The 23,434-nt window shown below is 38.5% G+C and overlaps 1 protein-coding gene and 1 long non-coding RNA gene across 5 annotated transcripts in view; one reads left to right on the top strand and one right to left on the bottom strand.

The window, feature by feature from the left end:
- The window catches only part of LOC105487452 (3-oxoacid CoA-transferase 1), a 144,852-nt gene extending 132,403 nt beyond the window's left edge, over positions 1-12,449 (bottom strand). For 3 of the 4 annotated variants that reach the window (XR_011625050.1, XM_011750902.3, XM_071098981.1), the window contains exons 1-3: positions 11,785-12,027; positions 3,911-4,019; positions 2,590-2,680 (exon numbers count right to left, since the gene is read on the bottom strand). Coding sequence is in view for 3 of the 4 variants with exons in the window: in XM_011750902.3 (XP_011749204.2) it covers positions 2,590-2,680; positions 3,911-4,019; positions 11,785-12,012 (428 nt within the window). In the remaining variant the exon portion in view is untranslated. Of the gene's footprint in view, positions 1-2,589; positions 2,681-3,910; positions 4,020-11,784; positions 12,028-12,192 lie in introns of those variants that run through there. The other variant, XM_011750900.3, reaches the window with a different exon arrangement.
- Positions 12,450-20,243: 7,794 nt separating this feature from the next.
- LOC112427679 (uncharacterized) lies at positions 20,244-22,253 on the top strand. Its single transcript, XR_003019373.2, has 2 exons — positions 20,244-20,301; positions 21,626-22,253. It is a non-coding gene; the product is annotated as an uncharacterized lncRNA (long non-coding RNA).
- Positions 22,254-23,434: the final 1,181 nt, after the last annotated feature.

Genomic DNA, 23,434 nt, shown 5'->3' with positions numbered 1-23,434 from the left:
TCTGAATCTAAAATTTAATTTGCTGATTTTCTGAAATCTCATTAACTGGCAATTCTTGTCAGAATAAAATAAATAAAAATAAAGTTGCGATCACTTACCAAGTTGTATTTCTTTTGTTTACTTTTCATTTTAGACATACTTAAATCTGGATTAGATCATTATATTTAACATAGCAAGAGTACCAAAAAGAAAATGCTGCATTTAAATACAAGGCTAATTTATGACATACAGTAATTTCCCCCCTGCCCAAACTACAGTTTCACTTTTTGTGGTTTCAATTACCCAGTCACCTGCAGTCCACAAATATTAAATGGAAAATTCCAGACATATAAAATTCGTAAGTTTTAAGTTGTGTACCATTCTGAGTAACATGATGAACCATCATCATCCTACTCCATCCTGCCCGGGATGTGAATCCTCCCTTTGTCCAGCATATCTATACTGTATATACTACACTCCTGTTCTTCACTTAATAGCCATGATAGTGATCAGATAGATTGTTGCAGTATTTGCTGTGCTTATGTTCAAGCGGTCCTTATTTTACTTAATAATGGCCCCAAAGCACAAGAGTAGTAGTGCTGGTAACTTGGATATGCCAAAAAGAAGCCATAAAGTGTTTCCTTTAAGTGAAAGATCCAAGTAAGAATTAATCTTTTATCTATTAAATTTCAAAGAAAGAGAAAAATATGTGCTAGTTTTGCTGTCGTATCTCAAACTGCAAAAGTTATAGCAACAGAGCATAATAAAAGCTTAGTTAAAATGGAAAAGACATTAAATTTGTGAGTGGAAGACAAATAGAAATACATTCCCATTGACAGCAATTGGGTTGAGTATTAGCCATGATTTCAGAACACATCCCCCTCGAATAAGGGAGGACTACTGCAGTTACATGAGACAAATGAAATCTTTCATGAGCTGAGCACAGAAGTTCAAGTATACATCCCAGGAATTAGTTAGCCCTTCCCAAACAAAATAACTAAATCCTAGGGAATGCCCATAATCAGCTCATGGCCTACATCTGACTATTAACTCCTTCAGAGCTGCAGCTTCCTCAATAAAGAACAAGGGCACAGCAGAGGGGTCACTGCTTTATCTCAAGGTTCAAAGTCATTGGTACAGAACCAGACATTTTAGAGTGATAGACTGACCATTGGGCTCTCAAAAAACTATTATAGCTGACTAGTACAGTAATATATATATATACACACACACACACACACGCAAGTAATTATAAGTGTAGGTACACATGTATAATCAGATTTCTTAGCCTTTGACAAAACAGCATCTATTCTGCATCAAGAATTTTATATTGATCTGCAGTATCCCTTATAAGCATAAAGCTATCTGGAAAACTGAAAGTGCTGATAATCAAAAGTATGTATAATCAAGTCAAATTAAAGGGCATAAAATATGTTTAAGAGTTATCAAGTTGTCATAAACAAGTTACTTCTCTATTTTCAGCTGATCTGAAAAGTCAGTTAAACAAGGGACAGATGATTTCTACAATCTCATTCCCCTCCAACACACAGTAACTCTGAGACTCACACTTACAGGCTCAGGACAATAGGGAATACAAAACTACTGTAAATAAACGAGATCGGTAATGTAATATATATATCAAAGATAAGTAAAATTCAGCATACAAAGAAAAGCTAAAAGTCTCTAAAGGAACTCGAAAAGGGGCAAGATCAATAAAGACTAGAAAAGTTTCTGTAATTGGATAAGGATACTTTGAGGATATATAATTTAAGTCTAATTTTGAGAGATGTGGATAGACAGGAAAGAGAAGAGACAATCTTCCAGATGGAAATAGACCCAGAAAAGGAAAAATGGGCACAAAAATAGCATCAGTTTTATTTCCTAAATAACCTACACTATTTATTCTAAACTGCTTTTGTAATCGGCTAAAAGGCCAATTGGGTGATTAAAAATGTAAAATCCTTAAAGTCTTTAATTGTTGAGAGCTGATGACTTACCATTTTGTAAAAATAAAAATATAGCTTTTCCTAACATAGCTAAATGTACCTTAATGTGCATGCCATTATTAAAATGATGGCTTATTTCTGACCAACATAATATGCAATCCTATTATCTTAAGTGCTGGCTGCATATCCACCTTCCAAGACCAGCCATGTTTTTATGATTAATGGTATCCTTTTATGTATGATCTAGAATGATGGCATTGCTAAAAGAAAGGGCTTTAAACAGATTTCAAATTGATGCCCACCTTGCTTTATAAATGATCTAACAAATAACATAAAACAATACCTTTAAATTTTAAAATGCAAGGCTTAATTTGAAGATATATATTCTAACTTCAATATATTTTAAGTTTAGAAAAATAAAAGCACATCACATTGAGATATAAAGTCTTAATTTATATCTTTATACTAGATGAAGCAAGTCTGCTTTACTTATGAAGGATGGTACCAAAAACATTTGGATAAATGTAACCCTCTTGACCTTGTTAAACACTAGATTTTGATGCTCATGTGAGTAGGAGAAAATTTCATTTCACTGATAAACTCTGCTTAAACATTGAGAATTGGCATTTCTCTCCAGCCAGTTGTTTTTAAAATGTACACTTACCCTGCGTTGTTGCTGACTGCAGTTAGTCCTTTTACTCCAGTTTTCAGTAAAGCATCTATAAGATTCTCTGGAATTCCACATAGTCCAAAACCTACATTAAGCCAAAAAAATAAACAATTTGTAAAAGGGGTAATAAAGTTCTTTCAGAGAAGTGTGTGTTATTCTTTTTAAGAGGGAAATTAAACAAAGCACATTATTAGATCTACTAAGCAAAATACACATATATATCTCAGCAGCTTAATAAACGGTCATATAGCTGTATCCAAATGTTTTGCACCATTATATCACATATCACCGCCCAGTCTTTGAACCACAAGTATAAGGCCAAGTGCAACCAGTTTATATAGCTACACATTGCCCAGCTTGCACTTAACTATATATCTATTGTTGTCCTGCTTTATAAATCAGTTTTTCTATAACTTTTTTAAGAATGTTTACATGTCTGAGTAGATTTTGCACAGTTGGAAGCCTAAGCCCAAAACGGTCATTTCTTTATATTTTCCATGATTACACAAATTGTTTTGGGTTTAAAGTAAACATTCAATGACTTACTTGGATGAGCGGGGATCAATCCTAAAAATAATCCTTGATATTATTTATCAGAAGCAGGCAGCAAGTTGGGTGCGGGTGGCTCATGCCTGTAATCCCAGCACTTTGGGAGGCCAAGGTGGGCAGATCACTAGAGGTCAGGAGTTCGAGACCAGACTTGCCAACATGGTGAAACCCTATCTCTACTAAAAATACAAAATTTAGCCAAGAGTGACGGCAGGTGCCTATAATCCCAGCTACTTGGGAGGCTAAGGCAAGAATCTCTTGAACCCGAGAGATAGAGGTTGCAGTAAACTGAGATCGCACCACTGCACTCCAGCCTGGGCGACAAAGTGAGACTCCCACTTGAGATTCCAAACAAGCAGCAGCAATAGAATTGGCAGTGGGGGAGGTCAATACAGATGTCTATGTCTACAGGGTCTCTGAAGGTGTAAGCTTATGAGATTAATGCCAACTTTTTAAGTAAAAAATTGGGATCTAGGGATTTTTTTCAAAGCTATTAATAAAACATGACTACTTTGAAGCTTCAGTTTTTCAAAACAGAAACACACAAATACACACACACACACAGAAAGTAAAATATTGAATGCTAAACCTTGCTAAACTTTTAGGAAGAAGACACTAATAAAACAGATGATACTATAATATATAAAATAAATAATGTATAATAAAATAATTATCATTTTTATACATCTTTGTCATTGTGATTTGCTGGTTTCATTTAAAAACATAAGGACATTACTGTAATATGAAAAACAGTATTAGTACTCACCACCAACCAAAACCGTCGCACCATCAGGGATGTCTTTTACAGCTTCTACTGGATCTGTATAAAACTTGGTATGGCGATGAGCACTGGTGGAAAAGGAACAAACACATCCCTGAAATATCAAAAAAAAAAAATTGATAATCATTTAGAGATACAGCTTTGTGTGTGTAGCAATTTATTCAATTGACAGACAAATGATAATTTCATTATCCCCTTTATATATACATGTTTTTAATGTCCAGGTAATAATTGTATATAATGTATATATTTATACAGGTAATAACCGTATATATTTATGGCACACATGGTTGTTTTTATATGTATAGTAGACCCCCCCTTATCCACAGTTTCCCTTTCTGAGGTCTGTCACCCCAGGTAAGTATGGTACAATAAGATTTGGGAGAGAGAATGCATTCTTATAACTTTTATTACAATATATTGTTATAATTGTTCTATTATTAGTTATTGTGACTAATGTCTCATAGTCTAATTTGTAAATTAAAATGAATGACAGACGTATGTAGGAAAAACAACTTATATAGGGTTTGATACTACCCACAGGTCAGGTATCCACTAGGGTTTTGGAACATATTCTCCTCAGATAAGGGAGGATACTAATGGCTCAATCAAGCTCTTTATAAATGCACACTTTTTTGTGGTAAAAATCTCTAAGCAATTTTCTAGTATACAATATATTATTAACTATAGTCACCGTGGTGTTCAACAGATCTCTTGAATTTATTCCTCCTAAATAAAATTATGTATCCTTTGACCAACATCTCACCAACTCCTCACCTCCAGCCTCCATAACCACCATTTCACCTTTCTGTCTGTGACACTATCCCCCTCTTTAAAAGCCTGGAGCTTTAAGTGACTCATACTTAAAAGTAGGATGGATATTTTATCCACAGATTATCACTGAAGTCCCCTTGTAACAGATGTCTTCTATTACATAAGGGAAAGTTCTAATTCCATCCTTTGTGGTCACCCCAAAGAATGAAAGTAGAAAGAAAAGTCTGTAGGGTCCAGCCCTACAGGGTCAGTGGGTTTTTCTCCCCGTATGCGGAGACGAGAGATTGTAGGAATAAAGACAAAGACAAAGAGATAAAAGAAAAGACAGCTGGGCCTGGGGGACCACTACCACCAAGACGCGGAGACCGGTAGTGGCCCCGAATGCCAGGCTGCACTGATATTTATTGGATAGAAGACAAAGTGGCAGGGTAACGAGTGAGAGCCATCTCCAATGATAGGTAAAGTCACAAGGGTCACGTGTCCACTGGACATGGGGCCCTTCCCTGCCTGGCAGCCGAGGCAGAGAGAAAGAGAGGAGAGAGAGAGAGAAAGCTTACACCATTATTTCTGCATATCAGAGATTTTTAGTACTTTCACTAATTTGCTACTGTTATTTAAAAGGCATGGCCAGTGTACAGGATGGAACATGAAGGCGGACTAGGAGCCTGACCATTGAAGCACAGCATCACAGGGAGATGGTTAGGCCTCTGGAAAACTGCGTGTGGGCCTGACTCCACAAGAGGTGGAGGAGTAGAGTCTTCTCTGAACTCCTACGGAGAAAGGGAGTCTCCTTTTCCTGGTCTGCTAAGTAGCAGGTGTTTTTCCTTGACACTGACGCTACTGCTAGACCACGGTCCACTTGGCAACGGGTGTCTTCCCAGACGCTGGCGTTACCACTAGACCAAGGAGCCCTCTGGTGGACCTGTCCGGGCATAACAGAAGGCTCACACTCTTGTCTTCTGGTCACTTCTCACTATGTCCCCTCAGTTCCTATCTCTGTATGGCCTGGCTTTTCCTAAGTTATAATTGTAGAGCAAGGATTATTATAATATTGGAGTAAAGAGTAATTGCTACAAACTAATGATTAAATGATATTCATACATAATCATATCTATTATCTATATCTAGAATAACTATTCTTATTTTATATATTTTATTATACTAGAACAGCTTGTGCCCTCGATCTCTTGCCTCGGCACCTGAGTGCCTTGCCGCCTGCAAAAGTCCATATACTTGAATTCAAATTCATAGCAAGGGTGTCATCAAGCATCAGTTTCTGGTAACCGAATCTTCCATTAATAAATAAGTATTTACTGTAAACCTACCATGTGTCAAGTCCTGTACTATTTGTTCCAACATAGTTAAGTATTAAGACATGAGCACTGCTCTCTAAAAAATTAAAGCCAATGTGAACAAAACATATACCTACAGAGTTGGGCTCCAGGTTCAATCTTAAATGTCAAAGAATGCCTCCTAAAGGGACAAGAACACCTTACAAAACAACTCATCCTCCTACGGGGCTTAAGGTTTATGGAGCCTACATAAAAGGAACAAACCATTATCTACAAGGAAGGTAAGTCTAGCCTTACCAGTGTACTATTGGGTCCCAAATGAGTCACCTAGTGAATATTCATGAGCAATCAGTTGTAAACATTTCCCTTTCCCCTACTTCATCCACACTATGCACAAAAGGAAACAAGAAAGCAGATTCTGTAGCAATCATTCATACACAATATCACCTTTCCTTTATTCTCATTACACAGTCAGCCTAAAAAGAAAGAATAACATCTGAATCTTGGTATACTGCCACCTTAACATGCCAGTTGTGAGCTCACATCCACTGCCTAACAGTCTCCCAGACAGGCACAACTGAAGTAGTCAAGGTGACAGCATAAATGTCTATCATTCTTTTCTTCCTCTAAAAATAAGTGAGCACACTGCCCAAACCCTGAGAAGTAAGTCTAGGCAGAGATAGAAAGGGCTTGAGCCACAAAGAGTTTTCCCTCTTTCCTATCCTCAAGTAGCAAGTATTCATCTGCTTCTATTTTAAACATACATTTTTTTAATATATTGAAAATGACAAGTGTGACAGCCTAAATAAACAGGCCAACAGAAGGATCGCAAGATAAAGTTGAGGATATCTCCTAGAGACACTTAAAATGACAGGTCAAGTTTTTGAAGCTTAGAAGGATCTTGTAATTTACCCAAAACTGTGTTAAAGCAAGACCAGATCCAAGATTTTCTATGGCCTTCTACCTCAGGATCTTTCTACTGCAGTATGCTTCTCTCCAAGTTTTTTGAAACCTCTCATACTCTACTTCTCGTTTATTGATATACAACAAATCTTTGTGAGTGTTCTATTTCTTCCTGTATAACTCCGCTGTCATTATCTCCACCCAGAAGTGAAGAGTCAGGCCCTTATAGCTAGAAGCGGAAGAAAATTAAAGAGTTTATCCACAGCTCAACAGTCTGTGCAGTAAGATCACCCTAACTATTTCAATATGCTGAGAAACACAAATCCCACATACAGAGGAAGTTGGAAGAAAACTCATTTCCCCTATACACCTATACAGGCTTTTTAGATTCAGGTATCCATTCCCTCAAGCATTTACCCTTTGAGTTACAATCCAAATACACTTGAAGTTATTTTTAAACGTACAATGAAGTTGTTATTGACTATAGTCTCACCCTATTGTGCTATCAAACAGTAGGTCTCATTCATTCTATTTTTTGGTACCCATTAACCATCACCACCTCTCCCCTGCCCACAAATAAAAGCATATAACCATAGGCTTATCAAGAATTCTATTCTTTTGTTTCATCTGATAGTTTTCATTACAGTTAGAAATTACCAAAGAGCTTGCCACACTCCCTGAGGAAAAAAAAACAAAAACAAACAAAAAAAAAACCTCAAAAGTATTTTAGAGAAGGTATGTTTAGCCAGATAATCAAAAGTTAAAAGCATAAAGTGAAGATGTTTCCCAGGTAATCTGAGAGGGGCTCAAGACAATGAAGAACTTGCAGGTGCTCAAGTTTGTTTTTTTCATTATTCATATATTCAGTTAACAGTATTTGTTGACATTTGATATCTATTTACTAAAGAGTCAACTTGTACTACAACAGATTCTATCCTAAGAAACCCTAACATCTAGTTTAGGAGATAGTATGGCATGAAAGATCATGCTCTTGGGATCAAAAATACCCTTGCTTCAAATTCCAATTCTGCCACAGTTACATGAACCTAGGAAAATTACTTAACCACTGCATCTCTTTTTCACGAGGGGAGAGGGTATTTTAAGTTTACAAAAAGATGATAATTGTTTTCTAGGAATGTAGTAAGGATCAAATGATGTTATATACAGAAACCCTGTGCCAGGACCATAGAAGATACCCAGGGGATACTAGCTTCCTTTGGAAAATGCAAGCTTTTCTTCATTCTCCACTAGGGCAGTAAGATCAACTTGTCATTTATTGGAGTTTAGTTTTAATTTTAATTGTATATAAATATATATATTTATGTAGGCAATAAATGTATATATTTATGGCATACATGGTGTTTTTATATGTACAGTAGACCTCCCCTTGCCCACAGTTTCCCTTTCTAAGGTTATATATGTATAAAACATATTCTGATGTTATATACAGAAGCCCTGTGCCTGGACTATAGAAGACACTCAGGGGATACCAGCTTCCTTTGGAAAATGCAAACTTTTCTTCATTCTCTACCAGGGCAGTAAAACCAGCTTGTCATTTATTGGAGTTTAGTTTTAATTTTTAACCACCTCACTCTACCATATATATACACGCCACTGATTTTACAAAGAATGTTTTTAAACACAATTCTTACTGTAGCAAATTAACCCAGGTGATCTTTGTTGAAAGTTTTCAAAAAAACACGGGTCTTAGCTTTAAGATTATTTTAACATGAGGTGATATTTATTTTGTCACCTTATGGTTAAATAAATGACAAGGAACAGCTGATATCGTCCAAGTCAGTATCAGAGTTTGAGAAACAAAAGTGGGGAGAAGTTATATGGAGAGAAGTCAAGAGATACACGTCGTAAGGAAAAGGCAGTAATATGTGAGTGAATGCACTCACAGACCTGCAGAGCATGGCATCACTGCCAAGAGGTGGTGATGTGTGTGAAAACACTTTAGCTGTCCAGAAGTGAACCAGTGTCTACCAAAGGTGGAATGTTCACCTTCAGCTAAACACTGCCAATTATGCACATGTAACAAGAATAAATCTCAAGGAGCTCACAGGGAGTTACAACACTAGGCAATTTTCTACAGCAGTGGTGTGCATTGTTATCCAATGCTGGAGGGGTACTCAGTGCTCCAAAGGAGCACAGATGAAGGAGTAATTCATTCTACCTGGTGGACTAGAAAACCAGAGTTTGCCAGGTGTTAAATACTTGTCAGGACGGTGATTCCAAACAAGGGAGCCACATAAGTAAGAGTTCAACGATATGAAAAGGCTCTGTGTACTCACAGACACGTGGGATCAGGTCTTATGGAGAGAGGTTCATGAAGATCAGGCTGGAGAAGCAGATTGAGGCAGTTTGTAAAAAGTCTTAAAGACTACACTGCAGAGTTTCTTTTTCCTTTTCTTTTTAATTTTTTTATTTCCATAGGTTTTTGGGGAACAGGTAGTACTTGATTACATGAGTAAGTTCTTTAGTGGTGATTTGTGACTTGATCGTCCAATGAGGAAGGGACAGCAAAGCTTTTGAAACAGATGTCATAACTCAAAGGAAGCCTGAATTAAGAAAGTGGTATGGAAACTCATTATTTCTTTCCTTCACCCATTTGTACCAACTATACAAAATACTGGGGCTACAAAGTTAAAATAAATATTAAAAATAAAACACAGACATAGTCCCTGCTAGGATGAAACTTACAAACTAGAAAAGACAGTAGTCATTAAATAATTACAAAATTTTAAACACAATCATAGTATTTACTTGCGGAGCTATAAGGAAGAAACAGTTGCTGAGAAAGAATGCCAGGGACAGCACTGAGGAACATTTCAGAAAGAGGCACATATGACACTTGGTGATCAACTGGAAGTGCAGCAAGGAGAAGAGAAGATGGTTCCAGGATTGCCAGCTTATATACTGGATGGATACTGGTGCTGTCAAGCACAGTGAAAGAAGAACAAAACAAGGAATGGGAAAGCCACTTTATGGCTGGTTTGTTTTGGATCAGAAAGAGTTTTAAGCACCAAATGACATCCAAGTGAAGTTCACCAGTTGCAACAGAAGGACTGCAGCTCAGGATAGTCTGAGCTTGGAAAGAGATTTTGGAAAAGACAGTGTCAAGGATGAACGGTGGGTAAAGTGTTAGTGGTACTCTTATAATCTTTTTGCCACTAATAATTTTCTATCGTGAAAATAGTATTAAATGCTCCCCACTGCCCTGCAGTAATAATGAAGAAAAGAAGATACCTTCCAATAGTCTATTCTCACCTAAGTCCATGCCAGATAACTCTGAAAGGGGCAGTCAGTCCCCAGACCAGGAGCATCAACACCATCTGGAACTTATCAATGCAAAGTTTAGGGCCCCACCCAGGACCTACTAAATTAGAAATTCTGGGGCTGGGTACAGCAGTCTGTTTTAGAAAACCTCCAGGTAATGCTGATGCACTCTCAGGTCTGAGAGACACTGGGCTTGCCCATCATAAAAATTGTACACATTTAAGAAAATAACTATCTCATTTTAGCTGTTAGTTCTGTTTAGTGGAAAAACTCAAGGTTTCTGTTTGCCTGCAGGGTTCTCTCATCCGTATGTTAAACACGTGTAGAATATCTCATCTACGCAGAGTAGTGTATTTGTTGAGGGAGACAGAGTGTAAGGCATAAAAATGGTCTCTGCCATCAGGGAACTGTCATCTGGTTGAGGAGACAATATACACATCTGAAAAGTTCAACAAGCAGATAAGTGGTACAGTTCAACAGAAGCAGCAGGTGAGGATTTAAAGTGCTAAACAATAAGGGCACTAAGAGTCACAAGCTAGGGGAACAGCGGGAGGCAGGAGTCAGACCTATGATAATTAAGCCTGACAGGGGTAAGTTTGAACTCTGTATGAACTTTTAATGAGATACAACAGAACCCCTTATTTGCATCTCCTCCCTCTAAGAAGAGGTTTGCTGAGCTTCGGAAATGGTTTAATGATATACTCAAAGTGGAAAAGACTCGAAGTGAGTAAATTACAGTTGGGCAAATAACTGTCAAAAGAAGGAACGTTCTTGACCTCGGCCCAAGGGTATCGCTGTGCTCTGGTTTGCTCTAGCTTCCGCACCACTGCAGGCTCACTGAAGGTCAAGTTCCCTTTCAATAATGCTTTATATATCCAAGTCTACCTGCAGTTATCAAAATGCTTCCTAAGAGGCATTTAAGAGTAAAGGAGCTCAGTGGCTCCTCTGTGTTCTCAGCGGTCAGGGATTGGATGCAGGAAAGAAGTGCAATGGGGGCTGGCAGGCACGCTTCAGGAGTAAGCACCGTGTACATGGCACGCTGTTAAGCTCAGATCTATTATTGAATACCAAGGAAGAGGCTCCCGCGATTGAGACAGCGGGGATAAAGCCACCCTCCTGGACCTGGCGCTCCGGTCCTGCAATTCGCTCCTAGGGCTTCAGACAAGGGTGGGCTTACAAGCGAGGACAGTGCATGGGGCAAAACCACAAGTCAGTCCACGGTGGGAATGCCTCCGGATACCACTGGGTGGAGAGTTGGCAGTGGGGCACAAAAAGGATTTCAAAGGGCTCTGAAAACCGAAAGCCCCTAACCCGGATACGAGGGGCCTCGAGAGAAAGGTTTGTCCGCCCCTGCAGACCAGACGCGAGCCAGGGACACACCTCGGATGGTTTCCCAGCTTGGCCGGCAGGACGCTCTGGCGAGCGCTCCAGTCTGCTGGGCAGCAGAGCCAAATAGGGGAGGAGAGGATGGGAGCTGTATTCCACACCCGCCGCACCCGGCATCCAGCCCCGGTGAACTCGAGCAGAGCCATGGCGAACCCGGCCTCAGATTCTGGGCCTCTAGGGGTTCCTCTGCCCAGAGATCCCACATCGGGGGCGCAAACCTACCCGCTGTTGCCTCACTCCTTCACCTCCATACACTGGCGCCCTCCTCCCCCAGTTCAGACCCTCAGAGTCCCTTTCCAAGGGCGGGTGCCAGGAGGGACGCCGGCGACCGCCAGGGAGCTCGAGAGCGCTGCCAGGAGTCCTCCCGCCCCTTCTCAGCCTCTTCGCGCGCTTCCTTGAGCTTCTCGCTCCATCAGGGAAGCGACTGCAGAACCAAGCAAAGGCGGTCATCCAAGGGGCCGGCGAGGCCAAAAACGCGTCGCCGCGTGTCCGTGACGAGGGCACCGCGCCACGGATGCCAGATCCCAGGCTGGAGAGAGGGGGTAGGGGCAGAGCAGAAAACGCGGGCACCACTCAGGGTTTGGTCCACGTCCTTCCTGCCCGTGGCCTTCCTTTTCCCCCGCACTTTACCTTGTACCAGGCTCCTCTAGATCCCCAGGCAGAGGCGCAGAGCCGAAGCCCGGAGGAGAGGAGTTTGAGAGCCGCCATCTTCGGGCCGTGAGGCAGGAGGAGGCTACCGGGTGGAGCGCGCGTTTGGGTGTAGGTGCGCGCTGTCCTGGGCGCCGCCGAGTCACTGCGAAGGAAAGCGGGGCGTGCTGGGGCCTCCACAGCGCGGCTCTGACGTCCTGCCGGCCTTTCGAGCCGCACGCCGCTAGCGCGCTGCTGGCTGCTGCTTTTAAAAGAAGTGAGGCTGGGCGGGGCCCCGGCGGGGAGAAGAGGCTCTGCGCAGCCTGAGCGGATCGCCGGGAAGTTCCTCTCAGAGCCTCAGGTGTCTGGGCGTATGCGAGACCGGGCGTGTGTTGACGCGCACTTGCCGCTGCAGCCCTTCTGTCAGCCCTTTAGCTTAGATGGGGCGCTGGTGGCCGCCTCCCCCTAGGTTGTGGATGAGTCTTTTGGCCTAGGGTTCAGGGCCCTCCGGCCGCGGGAGGACCTCCCGCCAAGCTTGTTGCTTTTCCAAGTGAGTGCTTCGTGTGTGTGTGGGCTGCATGGGGGCACCCCTCGAAACCCCCTTCTCTTCTCCCGCCTGGACTGCGTTCACGTTTCTAACATTTCTCAGCCCCTTCTTCCCAAACCTGGCCTTGGCTTACGTAGAGTAAGTTTGCTGCGAGGACCTGCCTCGAGCTGTCGGTCAAGAGGTGTGAGCAACAAGGCTTGCAGAGGAACAAGATTAAGACTGAACCTCTGTGACCTGACTTTAGCACACCTTTTCTTCCCCATCATCCAAGTTTGCAAATTTTAGGCTCTTTCTCGCACTGGAGTCCGAGCAACCCAGAGATTTACTAAGGAGATGCAACCATAAAGGTAGCATATTGCTTTAACCTTAGGCAAGTTAGATAACTTCCCTAAGCCTCAGTGTCCTCATCTGCAAATTAAGATAGCTTATAATACAACGTCATAACGTTTCTATGAGTTAATTCATGCAAAGTTTCTGGCCGTATTATGAGGAGTCAATAAATGTTAGCATTATTTTAAGTTTATTCCATTGTAGCAGTTCATTGACATGGCACGTACATATTCTGCAACCTTTGTCTTTTGACCAACTCCTTGAGGACATGAGCTAAGACTGATTTCTCCAGAACTGTCTTTGCACTTAGCAGAATGGAAAGACCAAGTGGAAGCTCAATAACATTTTATTTGATTAAGGCCTGACCAAGTTCTGAGAATGTGATGTTAGTTTTGAACCAAAGCAAAGCACACAAAAATTAAATGAGATCTTAGCTTCCTTAGCAAATACAGTAAGGTAATGAACAGTGAAGATCCAGTTCAAAGTTTGTCCATAAAAGCATTTGCCCTTGCATGGTATTCTTTTAACTCTGAACTTTTTTTCCCTGTAAATGTTATAATTTTAGGCAAAATCTGTTAAGGACTAAAATACCAAGTTAGACTATTCAATTACATTGGAGAAACTAACTTAGTAATGGTTGGTATTTCAACACATTTTAAGAAGTTGTAGTGAGGGGAAATTCAAGTACTGTAACTAAAGTCCCACAACTAGTGATAATTTAGCATATAGCAGCTGTTGTACCTTTAACTTACGCAATGTGAAAAAAAATTAGCATTCCAATTGAGTCTACTTTTCCACTTTTGCCCATTCCAGTTGGGTCTACTTTTCCACTTTTGCACTTCCACAGGGCACATGAAATGGAAAAACTGCATTGGCAACTTTGCCGGTGGTCATATGACTGACTCTTGGCTGGTCTCACTTTGTTGCTCTTGGCTGAGGAAGACACATTTAAAATGTTGCATGTTATGTGACTAAGTCTTCTGAGAAAATCAGCCTCATTACTGTATGGTCAAAACACACTGTACTGTATTTTTCATGACTATGACTTCATTTTATACTTTTTAAATAATGTGTAAGTCTCCTCGACTTGAATAAATTGGATTACAAATTACAAAAAAGTTCTTATATGCTGATTACCTTCTAGTTACACAAAGGCACTTCAATTTTAATTGATGTGCAAAATTTTACTTCTTTTAAATATCTGAACTTTTCTAAACTAGTAAGGATATTTCCCACTTGCTTTGAAAGGCAGTTTCTGGCAAATATGTTATATTCTGGAAACTTTTCTTTGTGGAATCTTACAGTTTAGCTTCCACACTTTTAAAAACTGGGAAAATTGTATTCAAAGCCTTTAAACAAAAGGTCTGATTCCAGTCATTCAATGAGGAAAGTTTTTTTTGTTTTGTTTTGTTTGTATTATGGGTTTTTTTTTTTTTGTATTATATTATGATACATATGTGTATGTGTGGGTGTGGGTGTGGGTGTACATACACAGAGTCATGTGCCACATAACATTTTGGTCAATAATGGACAGCATATATGATGGTGGTCCCATAAGATTATAATAACATATTTTACTATAGCTTTTTTATGTTTAGAAATGTTTAGCCAGGTGCAGTGGCCCACGCCTGTAATCCCAGCACTTTGGATGGCCAAGGCAAATGGATCGCTTGAGCCCAGGAGTTTGAGACCAACCCAGGCAACATGGTGAAGCCCCATCTCTACAAAAACAAACAAACAAACACAAAAAGTAGCCAGTGTGGTGGAGGGCACCCATAGCCAGCTACTGGGGTGGGGTGTGGGGTGGGCAGTGGGGACTGAGTCAGGAGGATTGCTTGAGCCTGGGAAGCAGAGGTTGCAGTGAGCCGAGATCGCTCCTTTGCACACCAGTGCAAGACCCTGTCTCAAAAAAAAAAAAAAAAAAAAAGAAAAGAAAAATTTAAATACACAAATAATTACCATTATGTTACAATTGCCTACTAAATATTGTGCAGTAACATGCTGTACAAGTTTGTAGCCTAGGAGTATAAGCCATACCATATAGCCTAGGTATGTAGTAGGTTAGACCATCCAAGTTTATGTCAGTATATTCTATATTAGCACAATGACAAAATAGCCTAGCATCTCATTTCTCAGAACGTGTCTTTGTCATTAAGCAAGGCATGACTGTGTGGCACTATTTTATCAGATAAATGCAGGTAATGTGTCAGAGTTTAATTCTTTGTTTTAAGGAGTTTCATTTTAATTCTCCTTAAATATGATGCATTAGCATCTCTCATTAGTGCAAGATAGAACATCCTGTTCTCACAGTTGATGGTGTACTCCTCCAGGCTGATAATCAGGGGCATCTGAAGACTTGTTTTGCAAATGTTGATTAACTGGTTTCACTAGAAATAGCAGTTTTTAAGTAGGTCATTTGAGTCACTTATAAAAGTGCATGCGTGCTTCATTTTATGACAATAGTCCTTTAATATATGGAGAACACAGTCCTTCAAACAATTTGCCTGTAGTAGGTTTGAAGAACATAAATCTGAAACTTCACATAAATCTGTAAATCTAAGTATTGTTTTATAATGCAAGTCATCACCCATTAATTTGCATATTTTGCAAGCTTATTTGCATAGATCCTTTGAAGGAGTCCCTTGTATTAACTAGTGTGTATTTAATATTTGTTCAATGAATAAAGAAAAAATAAATTGTTTCTTTTTTTTTTTAATGTAGTTTTCTCAGAAAAAAAGTAAAATAAATGCATGAGATACTTGGAGAATGCTTAAGGCCTGGAATGAAATTGAAAATTATGATAAGGTACTAAGGAAACCTAAAAGAGTAAAATGCACCAGAGTGATATACATTCAAAACTGATCATCTTATTTCTGCTTAAAATCTGTCATTGATTTTCTCCACTGCCTTTGAGATCCAAAGTTCATACTTCATAACATGACATAGAAGAGGATCATCTCTCCTGGTCTTCCTTTCCCCCACACATCTGCTTTTTATTTCAAACTATATGTGCTTCTTGATTTTTACACAGTGAATTTGCACAACCTCAGAATCAAGTGTTGACAGCAAAATAATAAAGAGCAGGAATTCTGTGGTTAGGTTGCTAGGGTTCAAGTCTCAGCTCTGTAGTCTCAGCTATGCGGCCTTCTGTGGTGCAGTAGTTAAGCAGGGCTTACAGAATGTCAAGATGTAAGGTAATCTCTAGATCAGTATTTGTATTATTCAGGTGTTAAAAGATTATACATTATTATTTCCCAGATGCTATCTTAGTCCATTGTTGCTCCTACAACAAAATATCTTAGGCCAGGTAAGTTACAAAAAGAAATGTATCTCTCACAGTTCTGGAGGCTGGAAAGTTCAAGATTAAGGCACCAGCATATTGAATGTTAAATTAAATTAAATTTGGCCTAAAGCTGCTTCCATACTTTGAAATTCTGCATAGCAAACTGCACCTAAGTTAGTGTTTAGATAAACCTTACTTAAGAGTATATTCTTGTAACAAATAGCTGAGTCTCAGCTAATTACAGCAGCCAGATTTCATCCAATCACAGACTACCAACTAATAAGACCATGTCCACATAAGGCAAATGCCTCATTGCATTGTGCCTAAATAAGGCAAATGCTGGGCCATAATCAAGCAAGCTGTTTCTGTACTCTCAATTCCTCTTTCTGCCTATAAATATTGCCTGCTCACATTGCTGAGTGGGGCTTTCTGAATCTCCACTGGTTTAGAGTACTGCCTGATTCATGAATTGTTCTTTGCTCAAATAAACTCTGCTAAAGTTAATTTGTCTAAAGTTTTTCTTTTAACAAGGGTCTGGTGAGAGCCTGTTCCTCATAGATGATACCTTCACTGTGTCCTCACATAATGGAAGGGGCAGAAGGCACAAACAGTTCCCTTGTACCTCTTTTATAAGGGCACTAATCCCATTCATGAGCTCTCATGATTTAATCACCTCTGAAAAGCCCCATCTCTTAATACTATCACATTGGCAATTAAATGTCAACATATGAATTTGGGGAGGACACATTCAAACCATAGCAGATGCTTTCTATATTTTCATAAACTGAAAAACACAAGGCAAGATTCAAACTCCGGACCATATGTTATTAAAAGCTGTTATTTCTTTATACCTCCCTCTTTCTGAGATATCTTTGAATCTTACCCCAACTCTCCAGTTTCACTCCTTTTGCGCTATTTCAGGGCCTCAATTTCAGTTTCTTTCATCTGAATTATTTCAGTTTCTTTCTAAATAAATTTCCATTCTCCCTCAATTTAAACATACTTAAATTATCATTTCAAATACAGGATCTGGACTTCTCACATCTTTTTCTAAAATATTTCAAGAAATCCTCAAAGGCTACAAGTGAAGTCCAACATTCAATTACAGCCAAGATTTTGTTTAATCTAGCCTCAACAAACCATGTGGCCTTAAGGGCTCTGCAGAGGCATTTTAGGGGCTATGCAAACATGATATTTTGAAATTAAATTTTAGATTACATTTTTACTATCCTATCAACACTAATAAAGAAGGAGCATGCACACTCAATTTTGATCTATCTTCAATTTAAAAGTATTAAAAATTACCAGATTGTCTCTGGGCATGGTGGCTCAGGCCTGTAATCCCAACACTTTGGGAAGCAAAGGTGGGAAGATCACCTGAGGTCAGGAGTTCCAGACCAGCCTGGCCAACATGATGAAACCCCATCTCTACTAAAAATGAACAATTAGCATGGCATGTGGCACATGTACTCCAAGCTACTCTGGAGGCTGAGGCAGGAGAATCACTTGAGCCTGGGAGATGGAGGTTACAGTGAGCTGAGATCGCACCAAGTAGTCCAGCCTGGGTGATAGAGCGAGATTCCATCTTAAAAAAAAAAAAAAAAAAAAAAAAAAAAAAAAAAAAAAGACCAAATTATGCAGCTGGGAGACAAACCTTAAAGTTTCCTCATCATCGAATTTCCTATATTTGGATATATAAAATATGTCATTGATAAAGAAGTTTGTAGCTCTGTATTTATCTTTTTATCATTTAGACCTCTGCATTTTGACTCACTTAAATTTGTATAAATATATAATACTTTGAGGCTCTGGTCAGAGACATGTACTGCCTAGAATTATTTCTTATCACAGCATAGTAGTTGTTCAAAAAGAGCATATAAAACACTTCATAATAATATTATACTATAAATAATTTTAGAGATTATTTTCCATTTTGGCTACATCTTGTCTGACCTTTACATATGTGAACAAGAGATAATTGACATTATTAGTTATTGACTATTGAAGTAAACATTTCCTGCTACTTTTCTTTCAAGCTTCTAATCTACTTTAATTGAAGCATATAGTGAAATTCTACGACAAGCTGCAGTGTGAATCAGAAATTTCTTATTATTGTACAGCCAAACAGAAATAAAATAAACAAAGTATCAGATATAACTCCATGGTTGCAATTTTTTAGGTTCTCAGAAGAGTGTTATTATTCTCATTTTTTCCATGTATAACAGGAAAATATTTCATAATTAAAATGATAAAATGCATTTAAACTGTAAAGTACCACTTTTATGCATTGTATATGTTGGGTTCTAAATACAGTTTTATTTGAAAGGGTGACTCATATTAAATATGTTTGAAAATTATGGCTTTAGCTAAATTGGACTACTTTCTGCTCCCTGCACATACCAAGCACCTTCTGACAGGGAACATTTGCTAAACCCTTTTTTTCCTGTGCCAGCTGAGCAAACTCCTACTCCTCTTTCAAGACTCAGATCAAATGTCACTCCTCTGTGTACCTTGACTGTTCACACTCCGAATTCCACCTCTTAAAAAACTACTTTCTTTTTCTTTGTGCTCTCAGGGCCCTTGGTTACCTGGATTATGAGCTTATCAAGTTTTGTTCATTTTTGTATCCACAGTGTCCTAGGATTTCTTTTAAGCATAGAGCAGTTCAACAAATATCAGTTGTGTTGACTTGACTTGGGTAGCCCTTTTTGCTGCCTTAATACAAGCCATGAACTTAACCTGTGTCTCTCAGCTCAGCTCTTTAGATTGAATATTTTCTTTCTAATCATAATGTGATAGTAGTAACTATTTACATTTGCATTCTCTTTTACAGCTTACTTTGTGCTCACCATCATCCCTTGGCCTTTCTTCTCTAACACAGTTCCTGTATCCAGCCTCATGCTCTGCTGTACCTCTAGCTGTCTTCTCCCCACAGATAACCTGACATTGAAGTACATGAAGTAAATAGTCAAATAGTGAGATACAAATTGTACTTCCCTCTTTCAATTGGCCCCTGTTTCTCTCATTATTATTTTCTTCCCTTCTCGTGAATATTCCATTTGGTTAAATCTTTTTCACAATAAAGTAACCCAAACCAAGTATGATATTTTGGCTACATGATCCCACTGTTTATGTTGCCAGACAATCAGTAATACCTGCAATAATAGATTTCAAAAAAGATACTGCCAAGAGATTGTGACACCCTGGCTCAGCAGAATATGTCAGGGTCACTTATAAATATCCAACCAGAGAAATGATTCATTACATTATAGTGCATCATCTTGAAAAACTATTACACCACTATTCAAAAGTAAAAATTTTAAATTATATGTGGAAATGTTTAGGATAAGTGTAAAAGTCAGAATTCAAATTGTATTATATAATGATTACAATCATGTATTATATATTTTTGCAAAATAAGTTAAAAGACCATCTAAAAGTGAGGAAAAAAATCAATACGATGAGGGCAAGAATTTAGGTGCTTTTATTTAAACTATTGTACAGCTTTTATTTAACTTTTAAAAGCACTAGACGTATAGTTTTAGTATAAGAATTCTAAATATACATGTTAGATGTATATTTGGTTACTTGAAAGAGATATTTGCACACCAACGTTCATTGCACTATTCACAATAGTCAATATGTGGAAACAATCTAAATGTTGATAAATGGATGAATAGATAAAGAAAATGTGGTATATACATACAACAGAATACTGTTTAGTCTTAAAACAGAAGAAAATCTTGCCATGTGTGACAACATGGATGAACACTGAGGATATTATGCTAAGTGAAATAAGCTAGTCACAGAGGAACAAATACTGTATAATTCCAATAACATGAGGTATCCAGGAGTTCTAGTAAAACTCCTAGAAACAGAGCAGAGTGGTGGTTGCCAGGGGCTATAGGGAGGAGGAACTCAGGGGTTCCTATACAGATATCTGTTACAGAAGGTTAGTAAGTTCTAGAGACCTATATACAGCACTCTGCCTGTAGTTAGTAATACTGTATTGTATAGTTACAAACATATTAAGAGGGTAGATCCCATGTTTAGTGTTCTTACCACAATAACATATATATTATTTGGTTGCCAACTTTTGCCTTCTCTAGTCTGAACCTATGAACCCAGGGGAATGTTTCAGGATAATAGATGCTGTGTTTCACATCACACACTAATATTTCCTTTGGCTGCCAATTCAGAAAATGGAATAACAGGTTAATCTTTCAATATGCACTTCTCTACAGGTGAATGAGGGTGGTAGCCTTCAGTGAAATGAAACCAGTAAGTTGGAAAACCAAAGAATCAACAATATAGAAACCCCTCCTCACTTGTAAATCATTAATGAACATTAGCCAGTTACTAGTAGCTTTGAGCTGTGACTTGAAACACTGCTACTCTCTAGCCGGATCTATATCTGTGGGTTTTCTATCTATCTCATATTTACTCTGCAGTCGTTTGTTGATGGCTAGGAAAAACCTCCTGAGTGTTAAAATTATAAAACTGATTATTTCACTGGCTAGTCCTAAATCATAATCAGTACAAAAGTATTGAACTGCTATTCACTAGAATGCAACCAGGAAAGTACTGGGAGAAAAGGAAGTGCTATGGTCTGAATGTTTATGTTTCCCCAAAATTCACATGTTAAAATCCTCACCCTTAAAGCAGCAGTGTTAGGAAATGGGGCCTTTGAAAGGTGATTAGATCATGGGAGTGGAGTTCTCATGAATGGGATCAGTGCCTCTATCTGTGTCCTTATCACCAGGTCTGCTGGTGCCTTAATCTTGGACTCCCCGGCCTCTAGAATTGTGAGAAATAAAATTGCTGCTGTTCACAACAGCAAACTACTGAGTTTATGGTATTTTATTACAGTAACCAAAACAGACTAAGATAACAAGGGTCACAGAATTTGTAATGAACTTTTAATGACCAGATGTGGAAAAAAGGCAAAGCAAATTTTAACAGCACTCAGACTTCATTCCCTGTTTTCAATAATAAACTTGGATGAAAAATTGGTTTCATATCAACATCTTATGACAATTATGAATCTTCACTATTTTTATTCTCTGCATGTTTTAGAGCAGTGATGTAAAAACTTTTGTTTGTGTTGTCAGTGTAAATGTATATAGAAGTATCCTACACATACATACATATGTGTAAAGTATGTATATGTTTATTTTTTATAAATTAAATAACATACACTACAGTACATTTTAAACACAATTTTGAAAGATTAGTTAAAAACCAATATAAACAGACCTTTTTATATTTTTTTCCAGTGTGCCCATGGGTTTTCCTGAGTACTTCCTACAGGGTGTGCAGTCCACTCTGAAGATCACAGCCTAGTACCATAAGTATGTGGTGAATATCTTAGAGATAAGACAATAAAGCTCTATCCACATAATTCTGAGGATGGATCTGATGCTGGAAAATCAGTATTCTCTTATGCAATGTTGCATCATCTCCTTATAACTATGCTACATGCTCTCAGTATTATTTATATCATCTTTCCTTCCCTTCCACCCAGCAGTCTCATTTCAAGAGATTTAACCTAAGAAGATACCAGAACAGGCACAAAAATATATATGGACAAGGTTATGCATCACAGCAATTTTTAAAACAGCAACAAAAATAATAGCAGTATGGTTAAATGTGTCAATCATGTATTGGTCTATAAAAGTATGCTATATCATTAGTCTACAGATTAATTGGGCTACAGACTAACCATTAAATGCTTTCCTTCATGTGGCACTATACTAAGTGTTAGGTATTCAATTGTGAATAAGACAACAGACATGGTCCCAGATCTCCAGGAGTTTACGTCTTATGAAGAGATGAAGACCGAACAAGGATACACACATTCTTATGCAGGGTATTGTCAATGAGAAATAAAGAGTGTTAAGAATCTGTGTGACAGGCTGACTCAAGTTGAGGAGGGGTGATCAAGGAAGGCTTTGTCAAATCATCTCTGGTCTTCAGAATACCACAATTCTGGTTTTTTTGGAAGAAGTAAAGCTATGAGAGATAAATAACATTAATAATTTGACAATTAAAAAAGAGAATGTATGTGTCAGAACAGAAAAAGTGATCTATTCTATTAGGGTACTAACAAAAAACCTGAAGAAAAATTGTAACCTGGTTCATCTTTAGAGGATTATTATAGCTAAGGAATAACTCATGATTTAATCTGCAATCAAAAGAAAAGTCAAGGCTGCAATCTAATAACAGAGGTTATAGTTTTCCTTTAAAATAATTTTTCTTTCTAGCCCTCCTTTTCTACTAAGGAAAAGTTATAGTAAAACCAATTTGTGTGTAAAGTAAGTTTTAGGCTTATTTTTTAGGAATCGTCTTTAAATTAGAACCTTAAGAATGAGAAGAAATTACCTAGGTGAAGGGAGAGTGGGAAACACTGTAGTTAGGACAATACATACAAAGTATTGACATTGAAAAAAAGTATGGTGGGTATAAGAAATAAAATCCAGAATGAGTAATGGTGGACAGGGTACAGATTTTGTAGGACTTCATAAAGTATGTTAAGGATCTGTTGACAAAAGGAGTCAAACCTAAAATATTTGAAGATAATAATTCTGAGCCAAATATGAGTGTCCAATAGCCCATGACACAATGCTTAGGAGATCCTGAGAACATATGCCCAAAGAGGTCAGGCTACAACTTGACTTTATACATTTTAGAGAGACATAAGACATCAATCAAGGCATAAAAGATGTACGTTGGTTTGGTCCAGAAAGACCAAAAGTGGGGTTTTCCAGATCATCAGTAGATTCAAAGATCTGATTGGCACTTGGTTGAAAGAGTTAAGTTATTGTCTAAACACTTTGAACCAATAGAAAGGAATGTCTGGGTCTTCAAGATAAGCGGCTGTGGAGACCAAGGTTTTATCATGCAGATAATGTCTCCAGGTAGCAGGCCTCTGAGATAATAAATTGTAAATGTTTCTTACCAGACTTAAAGAGTCTGTGCTATGAGAAATTTCAAAAGGGTAGAGGGTATAATGATGCATGTATGGCTCTCCCTTCACATCATGGCCTGAACTAGTTTTTTCAGGTTAACTTTGGAATGCCCTTGGC

This window comes from Macaca nemestrina, chromosome 6, assembly GCF_043159975.1.
Source record: "Macaca nemestrina isolate mMacNem1 chromosome 6, mMacNem.hap1, whole genome shotgun sequence".
NCBI classification, from domain to species: Eukaryota; Metazoa; Chordata; class Mammalia; order Primates; family Cercopithecidae; genus Macaca; species Macaca nemestrina.
This window is presented reverse-complemented; position numbering and strand designations above follow the sequence as displayed.